The sequence below is a fragment of the Stegastes partitus genome, unplaced genomic scaffold, assembly GCF_000690725.1.
Source record: "Stegastes partitus isolate 25-593 unplaced genomic scaffold, Stegastes_partitus-1.0.2 Scaffold667, whole genome shotgun sequence".
NCBI lineage: Eukaryota > Metazoa > Chordata > Actinopteri > Pomacentridae > Stegastes > Stegastes partitus.
In genome coordinates, this window is record NW_007578398.1 from 254,931 (window position 1) to 269,580 (window position 14,650).

General features: G+C 41.5%; 1 protein-coding gene across 2 annotated transcripts in view; it reads right to left on the reverse strand.

Moving 5' to 3' along the window:
* Nucleotides 1–14,650, reverse strand: part of LOC103363529 (serine/threonine-protein phosphatase 2A 56 kDa regulatory subunit alpha isoform) — a 50,029-nt gene that overhangs the window by 27,312 nt on the left and 8,067 nt on the right. For both annotated transcript variants that reach the window (XM_008290339.1, XM_008290338.1), the window contains exon 2: nucleotides 2,520–2,716. In XM_008290339.1, the coding sequence (XP_008288561.1) occupies nucleotides 2,520–2,716 (197 nt within the window). The remainder of the gene's footprint in view (nucleotides 1–2,519; nucleotides 2,717–14,650) is intronic.

Genomic DNA, 14,650 nt, shown 5'->3' on the forward strand with positions numbered 1-14,650 from the left:
ATTCAATAATGAGAGACAAACCAAATCCTAAATCAATAGCCGCAAGGCATGACATGAATTACTGCCTACAGTCCATTAGTAATCTGAAGACTCCTTGACTCAGCTGTGAATGTGCTCACTGGTATCCATCATGATAATCTGCAGCGTGGAGTGAATCACTGCAGGACTGACAACAGGACTGTGTTCTAAATGCTGCACATGAGTCATTATTGTACTGTGGGAGGAAACTAGGCTGCTCAGGGCACCTGCTATGGACACAAATCTATACCATGCAGAGCGAAGATACCGTGCAGGGTGCTGGATTGGCTGCCGAACACACTCTTGTGTAACGCTACTCGTGCAACAGTCAGTGTGCTAACCACTGGACCAGACCTCCACTAAGCTGGTGCTGCACTCTGACAATTATACTTTGTGTGACAGTCGAAGTATTACTGTCTCATCCTCACATGTGGCTTTTCGCTAAGTTGATTTAATCTTTCCCATCATTCCTAAAAATAGAACCGATTCACGACGTCACAACTCTGATAACTATCACAACAGACGAGGATGAAAACCACGAGAAGCGCATTTATCACGCGTAAATTTACAAATTATTACTGAAATTAAAAAGGTGGCTGTCACCAGAGTTTCCTTAGTTTCAGATTCATACAGACTAAAGCAAGTGTGTGTTTCGACGTGGGATCCAAATCCAAAAGTCACCGGATGCACTTTTATGCCAGCTTCAAACAGCATGCAGTCATAATAAATATAAAAAATATACAGTCGTGACTCGATAATCCGACCCTTAACAATCCTAAACCTGCTATCCAACAGGTTTTTAGGAAAAACGAATGGAACCCATAAAAACAGCCTTAACATACCGACAGCCTTGGATTCTGACTCCGACATGACATTTAATGTCACCAATCAGGATGACGGCGTATTATCTGACTGAACAATCCCACAGATTGGCTACGTTCACACTGCAGGACTTGATGCTCAATGAGGATTTCTTTGTGAAATCCAATCCAGTTTGTTCACATTTCCAATTAAATGCGACTTGTATGTGATCTGCTGTGTGAACTTCATACGACCCAAAAGTGTCCCGCATGTGCAGCAGAGGCGTGCTCAGTGTTTACGGAAGTAAACGGGAATGGTAGCGGTGGGGCGTATCTGCCACTCCCCCGCCACTGGAAACAGAAGTGTGAGCGCTAACTAAACTAGCATCAGCAGCCAAGTACTGCCTGTGTGTTCTGGACACTTCCACCCCATCGGAGCGCTCCCCTGGGCTGGAAGTGTCCGGAACGTGCATAAGCGCACCGGTCAGTGAGGCGTGATATCCAGCGATGCGTAGTGTTCTAACAATACACTATTTATTATAACAACCATAAACAATAAATATTACCAACTAATGAGCCTTCCAGCATCAAGCCCTCCTTGTATCTCGACCTCCGTCTTGACAATCCGACAGCCTTGCTATCCGACATAAAAGAAGGTTTAACATTTAGTGTCGAGTTATCGAGTCACGACTGTATCTGCATTCTGCTGATTCACTGCTAGTACGACTGTGACTCACAAGTTCAATGACTAGGTGTGTTCTCTTTCATTCTACTCTGTATTTTTACTACTATTTCAGCCACTACTATTTCACTATTGTGAATTTCATGCAACCTGTAGAGAACAAATTAGGACTGATCCGAGTAAATCATTCTTGTTGCTGTAAGAAATACACAGAAGTCTTGTGCGACAGTCGCTAACATTAGCTTAGCGAAGGTCAATTTGGCTTTAACGGATGTTAGAAGTTTGTCAGAATCTTAAGTCAGAGGACAAACTGCATACAGTGAATTTGTTTGATGAAGCTTCAGACATTTACTGTAATGATCCTTGAACAAACGTAACGGTCAGTACCATCTTATCCAGTAGGATTATGGGACTTGTGTGTGTAATCGTTCAAACTTCCAAAAGCAACTAGTTGACAACATAAGAAACTCTGATAGAAAACTGTCTCAAAATCAAACATATTGTTAAAGTATACTGAGAGAAAAGACTCAAAATTAATGCACTTGCAGAACTGGTAGAAACAGCAGAGTTCTGGTTTCAACATGCATTCAGTGAGAGAGTGAAAGCGAAGGAGAAGAAGGGACATACAAAAACCCAACCCATTAAATTAATCCAAGATTATTAGGCTCTTCCTGTGTGTACAACGTGCACTTTGTGGTTAAAACGTAATCAGTGTGGTAAGGGGTTTTGCATGAAGACAGTACCATGTGCCTCACGTGCCGCTGACATGACACACCCTGTCTAGACACACGATCAGCCGCCATTTTTTTAATCCCGCTCAAGTGCACAGGATGTTACACAGTGACAGAGAGAGGAGTCCTCTTAGCTGCTAAATAATAAACACTGCTAATAGTACATAATTTAACACTTGGGAACTAATTGCTCCTGTTGTTGCTCTGGGCACTGCACGAGTTTATTCTCTATTAAAGGCCAAAGAAGTTTAGAGAAGGACAAATTAACTTTAATGAGTGCATCCTCACCATGTTGGTGATCTCCGGGTACGCGGACTCCACCAGCACACCTCTGTTGGTGGAAACAAAGTCCACCAGCTCATTGAGCGTGGCCCTCTTGATCTCCTTGCTTTTCAGGTCCGTCACCGAGTCCAGGAAGTCGAAGAGCATGCAGCACTGCTGGAGCTTCTGGGTAAACAGTTCCTGTTGCTCCGTGGAGGGGGCATCTGGAATCACACAAAAGGAGGAAATACACTGATTCACCGCTGGCAAAGCATGATCTAATTTAATAGATTACAGAAGAGAAAGGCAGCGCGACTTGCTTGTGCTGAACAAAAACAGGGTTGTGCATTTTCATGTTTAAGGATAGACTATTGATCAGCCTGGCCAATTATCGAGGCCAATATGTGCCATTTTCCATTTATCGGTATCTGTATTTTTATTGACCCATTATTGATCAACTAAACGCACGACTTTAGGTCTGATGTAATCACCCAAGAAACACAAGCGGTTTCCACAAACCAGGAAATTAGCCACTCTCACCGTGGCTAAGCTAACAGATACCAGCTAAGTTAGAAGGCAGCCGAAAATTACCCTTAAAGTGGAAAACAACAACTAATAATGCTTTTAGATGTGGACTTTAGTGGGCAATTAAAGTGATAGAACAATGAAAGATTAAGAAAACGGAGAAGAACAGCTGACGAACAGGAGACAAACTGACCAATCTCAGTCGATCCAACATAAATAGAGCGGGGCGTCTTAATTTAATCACTCCTATTTCTATTCTACATGTTCAGTTCTAGTCATCCTTATTATTGAAGGAGCCTCGTGGTGAATGACAGGTTCTCTGCTGTCAAGCTGACTTCAGTTTTTGGCATCGGTGGCTAATTCAAAACCTGTCTGAGCAGGTCTGCAGATACGCAGTCACAACAAAGCAGCGTCTAATGATCTTACTTATTGCATAATAGTACTAACGAAGCTGTGAGGAAACAAACATCCAGACAGACACAATACACCTTATGTATCTGCCACACAGAGGCAACCCAGTCATTCTCGGCTTTGATAGCAAAGCCTTTTATGGATTAGGCGGTGAGTGCCTTCAGGGTTATTAGAGCTGTCAAACTTGACCCCAGCTAAGCTATAAACAGCATTTGGCGGCCGTCCAGACATGCAGTGACACACTGTACAGTGATGTTCTGTTCCAGCACAGCGGCAGCTCGTCGCTGCAGACACTGGACTCATTCTGTAACAGCAGCAGAAGCAGCATGTTACAGCATCGGTGAAGCCACACTGATTTACAACTGCTCAACAACCGGATACCCCAAAGGTTCTGGGGTTACGCAAATACAGATCCGGTCCATGACAACTGTTGACACTGAGGTATATGCATATGTCTCCACTGAAGTTAATGTCTAAACTAAATTATATTAAGTTTAATATGTTACAGGTACTTATGAGTTATTGTTCCTACTTTGACACATCTCTACCAGATCCTGGGTTACTTCCTTGGGATTACTTACAATGACAAGTGACACTGACTATTTATATTAATTACTTTCCCAATACATACAAAAGCTGAAACAATTGGTTGATTAGTTAGTTGGGTGATTGATCAATAGCATGGGTGATTTTAAAGGCAGACATTTGCTGGTTTTTGGCCCTCAGCTGTTAGAATTGGCTCCTTTTTGTTGTGCGATATGACGATAAACTCTTTGGACAGTTGGGCCACACAAAACAAGCAATCTCAGTTTGTCACTTTAAGATCTGACATTTCACATTTTGTGACATTTTACTGGAGGAACAAAAAAAATCTGCTAGGATAATAGATGAATAAATCATGACAATAATGGTGTAATGCACTGCTAAAACACACAAACACGTTTGCGTGCATCCACCCTCTGTTGCTAGGGAGCGTTGTTAACCAAGAGACGAGTCACAGTGACAAGAGCGAAGCGGACCGAACAGGCATTGCTCCATAAAATGGCCCGGCATGGGGAGATCTCACAGTCAGGCACAGAAAGAAAATTCACAATGAGTTTCACACGTAGTGAAAATGTTCCAGTGGTGTTGACAGCTGACGAAGGACTTATGCAACTGAACCCAGCAGGTCAGACCACTGGCTGCCGCTCAGAGTGAACTCAATATGTGAGTGTAACTGTACCAAGCTGACTTGTTAACGCACTACTTTGCCTTAATGCCAATTTTCCAAAGTATCGAATCTCAAAGGATTCCACACTGAAAGGGCAGACTGAATACCAAACTGGAACAAGAAACATAAAAGGGCCACGATGCCCCCGCGGCCTGAATGTGCTGTTGCTAACATGACACACGGATAGGTCGCATTTCTTCCCCGTAAGTGGTATGTGGTCAACATGTGCAGGGCTGGGTGTCATCGTCCTGGACAGGAATGCTACATTCAAGTCTTCAGTGTTTTCCAGGCAGTAAAGAGCACACACACACTCAGCAGTGCAGTCGTGTGAGCGCAGCCTAAAGGAACAGTTTTGGGAAATGCACTTATTTGGTTTTTAGCTGAGAGCTACATGAGAAGATTGATGCTCTCTCTCCTGAGTTCGTGGCAAATATGAATCAGCAGCTAGCAGACAATTAGCCTAGCGCAAAGACTGGAAACAAGAGGAAACAGCTAGCATGGCATTGTCCAAAGGTAAAGAAAAATCCACCTACGAGCACATCCAAGGCTCATAAATTAACACACTGGATTTCATTTATTTAACCCTCTGAACCTCAGGCATTTTCTAGGCATTTTTTTCCTCACTTCCTGCAACATTTTTACTTGCTGTGGGCTCATTTTTTGCTGCAACATTAAGTCCTGCACCTCAATGGCAACGAGCCTGAAGCCGAGAGAAATGAAAAATGTCTTCTGTGCAGTTTAACAAAGTTATAATGCTGCAAATCATACAAAAAGAAAAAAAGAAAGTTGAATTTCTTTTTTTCTGGTTATGCTGAGGCGCATATACGAAATCTAGTTACTACAAAAGTTTTTTTTAATTATTTTTGGCAAATCTTTCAATGGGGCACGTAGCATCCAGTGATTTATATGCAATATCCCGATGTTTGGCTTATATTTGGTCGTTTTTCCAGACAACACCAAAAGCCACACAATGAGTTTGAGCACCGTTGGAAAGTCAAAAGTGCAGGTCTTCAATATTTTTCTGCCTGAAGCATGCCTTATAATTCAATTATGATAATTCATGCATGACACGACAAACCTCTCTGTCTCTGCTTCATGGAACATTCTAAACTGGGTTTTCACACTTGCAGAATATATTTTCTGTAAGCTTCCTTGGCAAGCAGAGTATGTAAAATTCCTTTCATTTCTTAATGGGGATTGTCTTCATACCCCTGAGAGGAAAAAATGGCATTGCCTGCTAGATGCTGTCTGACATGGAGACGCTTTTCCCAATGTGAAGCTATTTTTGCCTTTTGCGTACAGATGCATTAGTGCACAAATTCCTCAGGGTGCTCAGCAAAGGAAGGGAATATTTCCATTAGAACCAAGAAGCTATAAACGAGAACAAAGAACAAGAAAGCATCCGAGACATCAGAAAGAAATTCCAAATTAATCAAGCTGCCGAAGACTGATTTTTGCTTCTTCTGAGCAACAAATGTTGGTAATGTGAAGGATGCATGACTCCCGAAAGAAATGTTTAATCTTGGAATCACAACCACAGTGTAGCCAGCATTGAAAGCAACACGAGACACCAGATTTAGCCAAAGTAATCTCCCTGTGCAGCATATTCTGACTGCTGAATCTCACACAAAGCTCCAGGAATCACTTACGCTACTATCTGGATGCAATAACATGCAATTTCATAACCACACATGGACATGAGTCAGAGAGCGGCTCAGGGTTAAAAGGAAAGACAGATACAGCGCAAGATGTATAATTACGCCTTTGAATTATTTTAGTTGCCCAGTAAATAATTCACAAACGGTCTTAAACGTGTCCGTTGATCTCTTCAGGCAGCGGTGTCCTACGAATGAACCACTATATCTTCTGACTATAAAGGCGTCTACAGGGAGGAACTGCTGCGGCTTTAAAACAAAGAATATCTGGAGAGTATGTTTTGCGATTCATGACTGACCTTTAGAGTTTCCTAATGATAATGGCACAGCCTCAAACTACAGACAGAGGGAGCATCATTACTCTCAAACATCACGCTTAGGAACAGATGTGATCAGATATCAGCACAGTTTTGTGACAAATAATCGCCCAAGTTTGTCACGTACGTAGTTCGTTCTGCTGAAAACCCTGAAACTAGAGAAACGCAGCGGCTCATCTCCTCCGTATTTAGCAACAACAGATTGTAAATGTTGCCGACCGCTGTCATGAAGAAACCGCATGTTGCACAAGCTATTTAGTAATAATATTCTCTGGGTTCCATTTAATGTTTTTTCAGCCTACTGTAAATGGGCGAACACCACATTGGCTCATGTCGAGGTTTGTTAAGTACCACACTTAGAGAACAAAGCAAGTTTGGTGTGCAGCACAATGTACTGTGCTGTTATTTACAAATCCTATTAGTGAATATTCAGAAGATTTGCTAAACTGAACCAATGAGGGAACTATTATTTATTTTTTTGTATTGCAAATGAAATGGCACTTTGAACTGCCTGGGTTTGACATTTACACATCAGTTTCATGTACTCTCATTATATATTGCAACTTTAACAGCAACATACACAGAATAATAACAAAGAATAAAGACCAGATTTGATGACAAAAGAGGAACCACTGAGTGATACCAGCTCTGCAACCACAGCACTGCAGGAAGCCTCACAAAAACGTGCCATGAAGCGCTCAGTTATTTCTGATTGGCAAGCTAAATAACTTCAAGAAACTATATGATGGACATCTGGACACACAGGACATGAGAGGTCACCGACTGGCTTCAACGGTTGAAACCATCCTCACTTTACTTTTGTTGCCTCACACTTTCGCACAGCGCGCTACATGTCACGTCCATTTGGACTGTTTGCGATGAGAACAGGAATTTTCGCTTTGCTCTAATCATCAATAATGTTGAGATGTACACGGGGGAAGCAAACAGTTCTGAGAGAACTACAATGACGAGGGTTTGAGAGGAAGTATTGTGCATAAAATTGCACAAATTACTGCAAGCGACGGGTTGAACAAGTTCAGTATTCCATGGGAGACGCATCCCTTGCAGCACAGACTATATAATTACATGCATCCAATGATTTATAAGCTCATTATTATACACAGTGGGAAACTATCTTATATTCTTTCATGTGCACAGAAACTCAACCACTACAAACTGTCCAAGTTATATAAGAACCTTTTGTACACGCTGGGAAGTCAGAATTGGAGAGACTGAGGACTTTAGTATTAATGTGACACCAAAAGTAAGCATTATTACTGCTACTCACTACAATGAAGTCTAATCATTGTCTATCAAGGTGCAGAAAGTGCAGGTGCATGATGTGTTGTTTCAGCATCGACGCCACCATGTGCACATACAAAACAGTCCTATCACAGGAATCACAGTGTGAAATAACACAAATTCACTCAAGCACATCATGTCACTACTTTTTTTCGTTGCCTTACACACAAAAAAGAAAAGTTGCACGGTGCTCATTTTTCATGGCCAAGCAGAAGGAGCCAGCATCAGGAGAGAAACGCTGAAAATGAAGGTTTGGTTGCAAAACAAACGCAGCTTCAGCGGTGTGGCAATATTTTAGCTACAGAAAGGACTGTGTCGACCAAAAACAGGCCAACGTTGTCTTGCAATTGTTGCCACTACATGGGACAACATGTTTAATTTGTTTGACCATTTAAATTAGCATCAATCAAAGCTGAGAGTCCATCCAAATCAAAAAAGTATGTCGGACGCCTTTGCCAGCTCATGGCAGAGAGAAACTCGCCGTCATTTCACAAGCAATATACATTGACGCCATCACACACTTATTTTTCTCAAGCTCAAGTGGAAAATGTTTTGCAGCTACAACAGACTTGTGGTGCAAGTCTTACCACTATACTAATGAATTAATGAAAATTTGCTGCTTCTAAATGGTATTTTTCCCAAATTATACAAGTAAGAACACACTGAGAAAAGTGTTGGCTGCTTGGGGCCTCGATGAGAAACGCTAAAACAACAGAGAATACAGCGAGAATCAGGCTGCAGTGCTTTGGCTACAGTTGGTAAAGTACAGGAATATGGCTGTAGGTAGTAGTTATACCTATGCTATTATTTAACAAACTGCTCACATATCACAATATATATCGCCGAAAAGAAACGACAAAAATCACATACTATTTTTTTCCCCGGTGCAGCCGTAATTACAAATCACCAAACAGCACAGATTAAAACATTTCTAAAAATGTCAACAGATAAAGAATTCTAACATCGTACTAAGGTGTCTGAGGCACACGGGCAGAAAAGAAACCTAACTGGAGGCATTTCTGTAACACGTGAATTTTCAGAAAGGACAGTTTCTATTAAATCAGTCCATGAAGCACACAGGCAAGGATTTAGGAATATAAAAAGCTGCTTTAATTTCCCAAGGATCAATCAACGTGAGACAGAAAAATTCTGGAACCGAGGCTTTTCCGATTCATCAGCCAAACGCAGTCCCACGTAGGTAACCTCTGTGATATCAGAAAGACAAAGAAGGCTGTGAAACAAATCTAGACGCTGACTGTACGGCCATGATTATTTATTTATTTTTATTTAAATGTAATCATTATTCTATTTGTGCTGTAGCGTTTAACGCCGCGGCCACTTGTCCTAACACATAGCATTATGAGCATAAAGCGGCACTTTATGTGAGGTTATTGCGGTTACACAATCAGTTTCCATTTTAGCATCCCGTGTTTCATTGCCCCAGTGACTGATGCGTTGTGTCCTTGATGAACAGCGTTCTGCTGCTTTCTACTGCAGCAAAGGGCGACAGTCCAACAGGAAAACAGACTTGTAGTATTTCAAGGGAGCGTTCGGACAATGCCGTGTCTGACTGCTGGCATTTTTTCTAAACACAATGTCCTGCAGTGTTACAATCTGCATGAACTGTAAAGTTGAAGGATTCATTCGCAGCAATAAAATATTGGTTATTAACAACATGCTGCAGAGATATTTTTCAGACCTATGACAGTTTGATACGGTGCAGCTGGAGTCAAGAGTCTGACCTCTATTTGCATTTTTATTACCACTGTTCAGCAGCAGCACTTGGTATCTCCTTTAAAATCCAAACTGTGGTTATACAGATGCTACTACTTTAAATATAACCCTGTTGGAAACCGTAAGAGAAGACATCAAATCTCTGCATTAACATCAGGATATTGGTTTATTAAGGTTGAGTTCTGGTTTAAATGCTTTGGCAAAAACATGGGAACACATTTTCAGTGTGACCAGGGAAAAATAATCCCCATGATGGTAGAAACACTGGGGTTCTTGACCTCCTCGCAGCTAAATATACAACAAACATATTTATACCATACCTCGGAAACCCAAAGCCGGCCTCATCGGGACAACTTTACACCAGTACCTGGCCTTTCGGTGCCCATCAACAGTTCACAGAAATACAGCCAAGCAGAAAGAGACCAAAACAAACCGAGGGAAAGTATGCAGGTCAGGTGACCTCTGAACAGTGGCAGATTAGTCCTGCAGTTATCTCATGGGACCTGAGATTTGCCTGCATTCTTGCAAAACTTGAAAATAGCTGCTACACAAGAAAAGTTCACACTGTTTTTTTTTTTTTTTCAACCTTTGCGTTCAGTCTCAAATGATCTATAGCTCAACAGCTGCTAAAACAAAGTCCATCCAGAAAGAATAAACGGGTCAGAATTAAGACTTGTGTGGGACCGTCTGGATAAAATTGTCAAAAAACTGAACTGATCTAAAGCCACCTTTTTAAATCCAATCCTGCAACAGTGGCATTTGAGACGACTTTTTAAAATAAAAACAGAGAGTTTTGGCACCCTGCATACTGAAGCATGGAAACCCAGGAGATGTAAAAATGTGTAGGCCAAAACATTTTTTTTTTCACATTTCTCGTGAAAAACAGGACAAACTACTACTAATAGTCTCACATTTGGCTGTACCTTCCAGAGAGTCAGCTAACAATTCACAGTAGGAGGTGACAGTAAAAAACCCTTGAGTCTGCACATCTGCAGGTGCTCCTGTAATGAGCCCAGTACTGACTTCACTGGTTAGGACTGCGTTTCTGCCTATTACACAGACATTCAGTCTTCACAGTGAAAATACAGCAAAGAAAAAGACATAGGGAAAAAAGAGCTCAGGCTTCCTTGTATCACAACCCCAAAAAATATATTCCTGAGAAGTGCCTCAACATGCACAGAACTATGGAGAAAAAAAAAAAAAAGAGAGACAACTGTCTACTGCAGGCTAAATGTGGTCGTTAATGGATGACAGGAATAATGCCTTGCAGGTCAAACAGCAGCTGCTGAACTGGTTGGATGGGTTGAAACCACATGTACAGAGTGATTTAGGGACTAGTCTCCACATTTGTTTAGACTGCAGGTTATAATAACGCTGTTACAACGGCAACAAAAAGGTGGTTTAAAGAATTTCAACAACAGCTTTATTGCATACCGGAAACATCCGAGAGGTGAAGAAAATGTAAAACTGAATGCACGCAGTTTAATATGAGCTGCAGCGTGAAACCACAGAGCTGTACTGAACGCAAAGAATCGACACGAGGAATCCCACTGAGAAAAGAGCTATAAATAAATACACAGAAACACACTGGCATTGTACTGTAAGGTGAAAGGCATCGTACAATCTCAACAGGTTTATAGAGGAGTCGTTTGTTTTAAACAGGTGCTCTATCTGTCCCACAACTTAACTTTTATTGAGTATTATTTCTTCACTTAGAGAGCAACAGTGGATCAGTGAAATAAGGCCCAGTGAGATTTTTAAACAATGCAATAAAAAAAGTAGAAGCACAGCTGTTCTGCAGTGATTTCAAGCCTGACACCGGTACTTTTTCTAACCCGTCGTTCCCAATAACAAACGATTACTTTGCTTTTTCTTTTAGGAAGTGTTCGCGTACGAGTGCATATGGTCAAAACGTGTGCTTTCAGTGCATCCTAAAACATTATTTAGCCACGTGCATGAAAGTGTGAAGACTTAGAAATGAAAACGTAAGTGAAGACGTGATTTTGCACAGTGACATGTTGATCTGCATTTTACTGTGGGTTGCAAGTAGTAACAGTAGTTCTCATTCATGCTGCAGTTAATCTGTTGATTATTTTCTGAATTAATCAATCAATTGACTTGTCTTTAAAATGCTTTAAAAAAATACCCAGAGCTCGAGGTTAAAATATTTTGTGTTGTTGAATTAACAGTCCAGAACTCCAAGAGATTTAATCACCATTATACAAAACCAAAAAAAAGCTGCAGATGTTCCCATTTGAGGAGATGGAGCCAGCAAATTTCTGACCATTTCTGCTTTAAAGTAAACTAAAATAATATTTAAAGTGTTCAAATTAATTTTCTGTCAATCAACTACTATTTTCAATGTTTTTTTTACTCCAAAAATAAAAATAATCTGATCAGCAGAATTTTGGAAAACTTCAACTCAAAGTACAATTTCGGCAAAAGCAGCAACAGATGACAAAACCGAGTAGCTGCCAAGTCCTCAGAGCTGACATAAGACAGACGTAGGTAATCTAAACACTGCCTATTAAAATAAACTCTACACTACCTTGAACATCTTTACTGGAAACATGAATCAGCTTTAACCAATCAATTACATACGCAGCTGACAAACTTAAACGCTTGTAGCTGTCACCACAGGCAAGATAGCCAGCCATTATTTAGCATGTAGGATGGAAAGCAGCGAAAGCGCCGAGTTCTGCTAAAGTTTCTCAACCGTGACCTCAAGCATCTGCGGCTACGAGTCTGAAAGTTGCAGCTCAGATGTGAGAGTACAGATATAGCAATGATTATCTCTGATTACAGCGGCTGTTGAGGAAACAACATGAGAAAATCATGTTAAAAAACTATTAATCCCTCCAATATCAGGGTGGACGGTTGGGGAGTAACGTGGCGAGCAGGTTTTTTCTGTTTTAGGAATCAAGCCACAACCAATCTCACTTATAATTATGCATCCAACCCTGAGCTCACCACTTGCATGAATGGTCAATTGCTGAAGTGTAATCAAAGCACGCAGTATGGAACATTAGACAGGCAGGCAATCAGGACAGGAAACCCAATGTTGTTGTCGGCCAATAAGCCACCAGCAGAACGCTAACAAGTAACAGCTGAAGCTAATGAGCTTGTTTACCCAACTTCAGTACTTAAATCAGCCATCATTCAGGGGTGTTTCTAAATCCTGTTTAACTAGACGGAGTGAAAACTAGCTGGCAAGACTCAGGACTCAAAAACTCTTAGCTGATTTTAGTTATTGGGAATCCATGTTTTATAAGGTGTTGACTTCAAGGCCGAGCCAGCGAAAACAAAGCGTCCACTTATTAGGTTCACCGAGTAGCAGGTTCTCATTACATGTACATCCAACACCAAAGACAGCATCCAACGTGCGAAGCCAGAACTCTTCTATGTCGGCAGATGACAGGTTTGGTTCTATTTCAGTCTTTACACCGTTGTACTATGAGCGGTAATCCAATCTACGAGTGCTGCTTTACTACCCCTTCACTACCTCTGCGGGTTACCCTGAAACCCGAGCATGTGTTATGGTTGCCGAGAAAGATAAATGTCAGATGATCTGGCTGAAAGAGGTCAGGGCTTTGCACGGAGAACGGCTGAACGAAACTAGCAGGCCGGATGCCGAGCACATTCCTACCACTGCCTCGGCTAGTAGATTTCAACACGTCGCGGTCCGCTTTCACGTCATTGGCTCCTCAATCCCAAATGGTCCCATGAGGGCACGTTCACACTATTCCTCTTTTCAAGCTGCCAGCGCAGCAGTTACCGTCTGTATTTAAGGAAATGGAGAACAGCCACAAGGTGAATGGATAACAGGTGCTGGAGAGGGTGATGTTTCTAGTAGAGACAGCATAAATAAACTTTCTCAATGAGCCAAGCCCTTTTTTTTATGCAGCCCTTTAGCTCAGAGAGGTTGATGATAGCTGTTCATAAGGAGTTCTTTTGTGCTACAAGACTTCATGTCGAGTGTTTACAGCTATAATTGACCGTTGTGTGCCTACGGCGATTATTTCAATCCTGGGCTGATTAAAAGCAGCGTCTACTGATGCACGTGTGGTATTTATAGAAAACTGATCAATTGCAGCGTCTACTGATGCGTGTGATGAGGTGTTAACAAAACCACAGGCAAACTTTAGCATCTACCAAATGTGAAGCGTTACAGGGAAATCTGTAGAGCCAGCAAGCATCAGACGATATACACCTGGGTTAAACTCTCCCTCTTAAACTACATCCGTCTCTGCATCAGACACGCTACACCACCAAGCACCACAGTTAAGATTTCAACTTGTGGGAAACACTTGGAGTAGATTTATTACAACAGCCAACATTATGCATTGCATTTGCTTCAAAGAGTATAAAGCATAGCTAGGAACGGTGCTTCTGCTGTTGAAGCATCGACCAAAGCAGTGAAAACTCAGCAATGATAATGAAACTTAACACTACTTATAAAATAGCCAAAGCAGACCTTCCTTTGTTTACCTTTCATGTCATAGTTTATCCTTATGTATACGAATAGGTTTTAATCTACAAGTTAAGAAATGACCAATGTCTAAGGTGCCTTAATTGTGTCCCAGTGCATCTAAATGACAACAACTACAGTATTTTTGCACCAAGCGCCAGTTCAAGCAGTCATTATGGGAGCACATGATCACACAGCTCACATCTTCAACCAGCAGATCGCCTTGACGAAGCAAAGTTGATGCAGCAGCTTCTGACAAAAAGGTGGAAGCACTTTCTACTGTGGTAAAGGCCACAATTATGACACCAACAGCAGCAGGCATAAGAACACACACACACAGAGCAACACAAAGATTTGTTCTTTTGTTTCCTAGAAAATTATTTATCGATTTGCTCGCTGCTGGCAGACACGATGGAAACAGCCTGTGTGGGACACACTTGTCAATCAATAGGCCAATAGAGGGAACATGTTTTTCATTACCAGACATTGATGAATCATTTCTACAGGATGCTGTACTCAAAACTGTCTAAAACCAA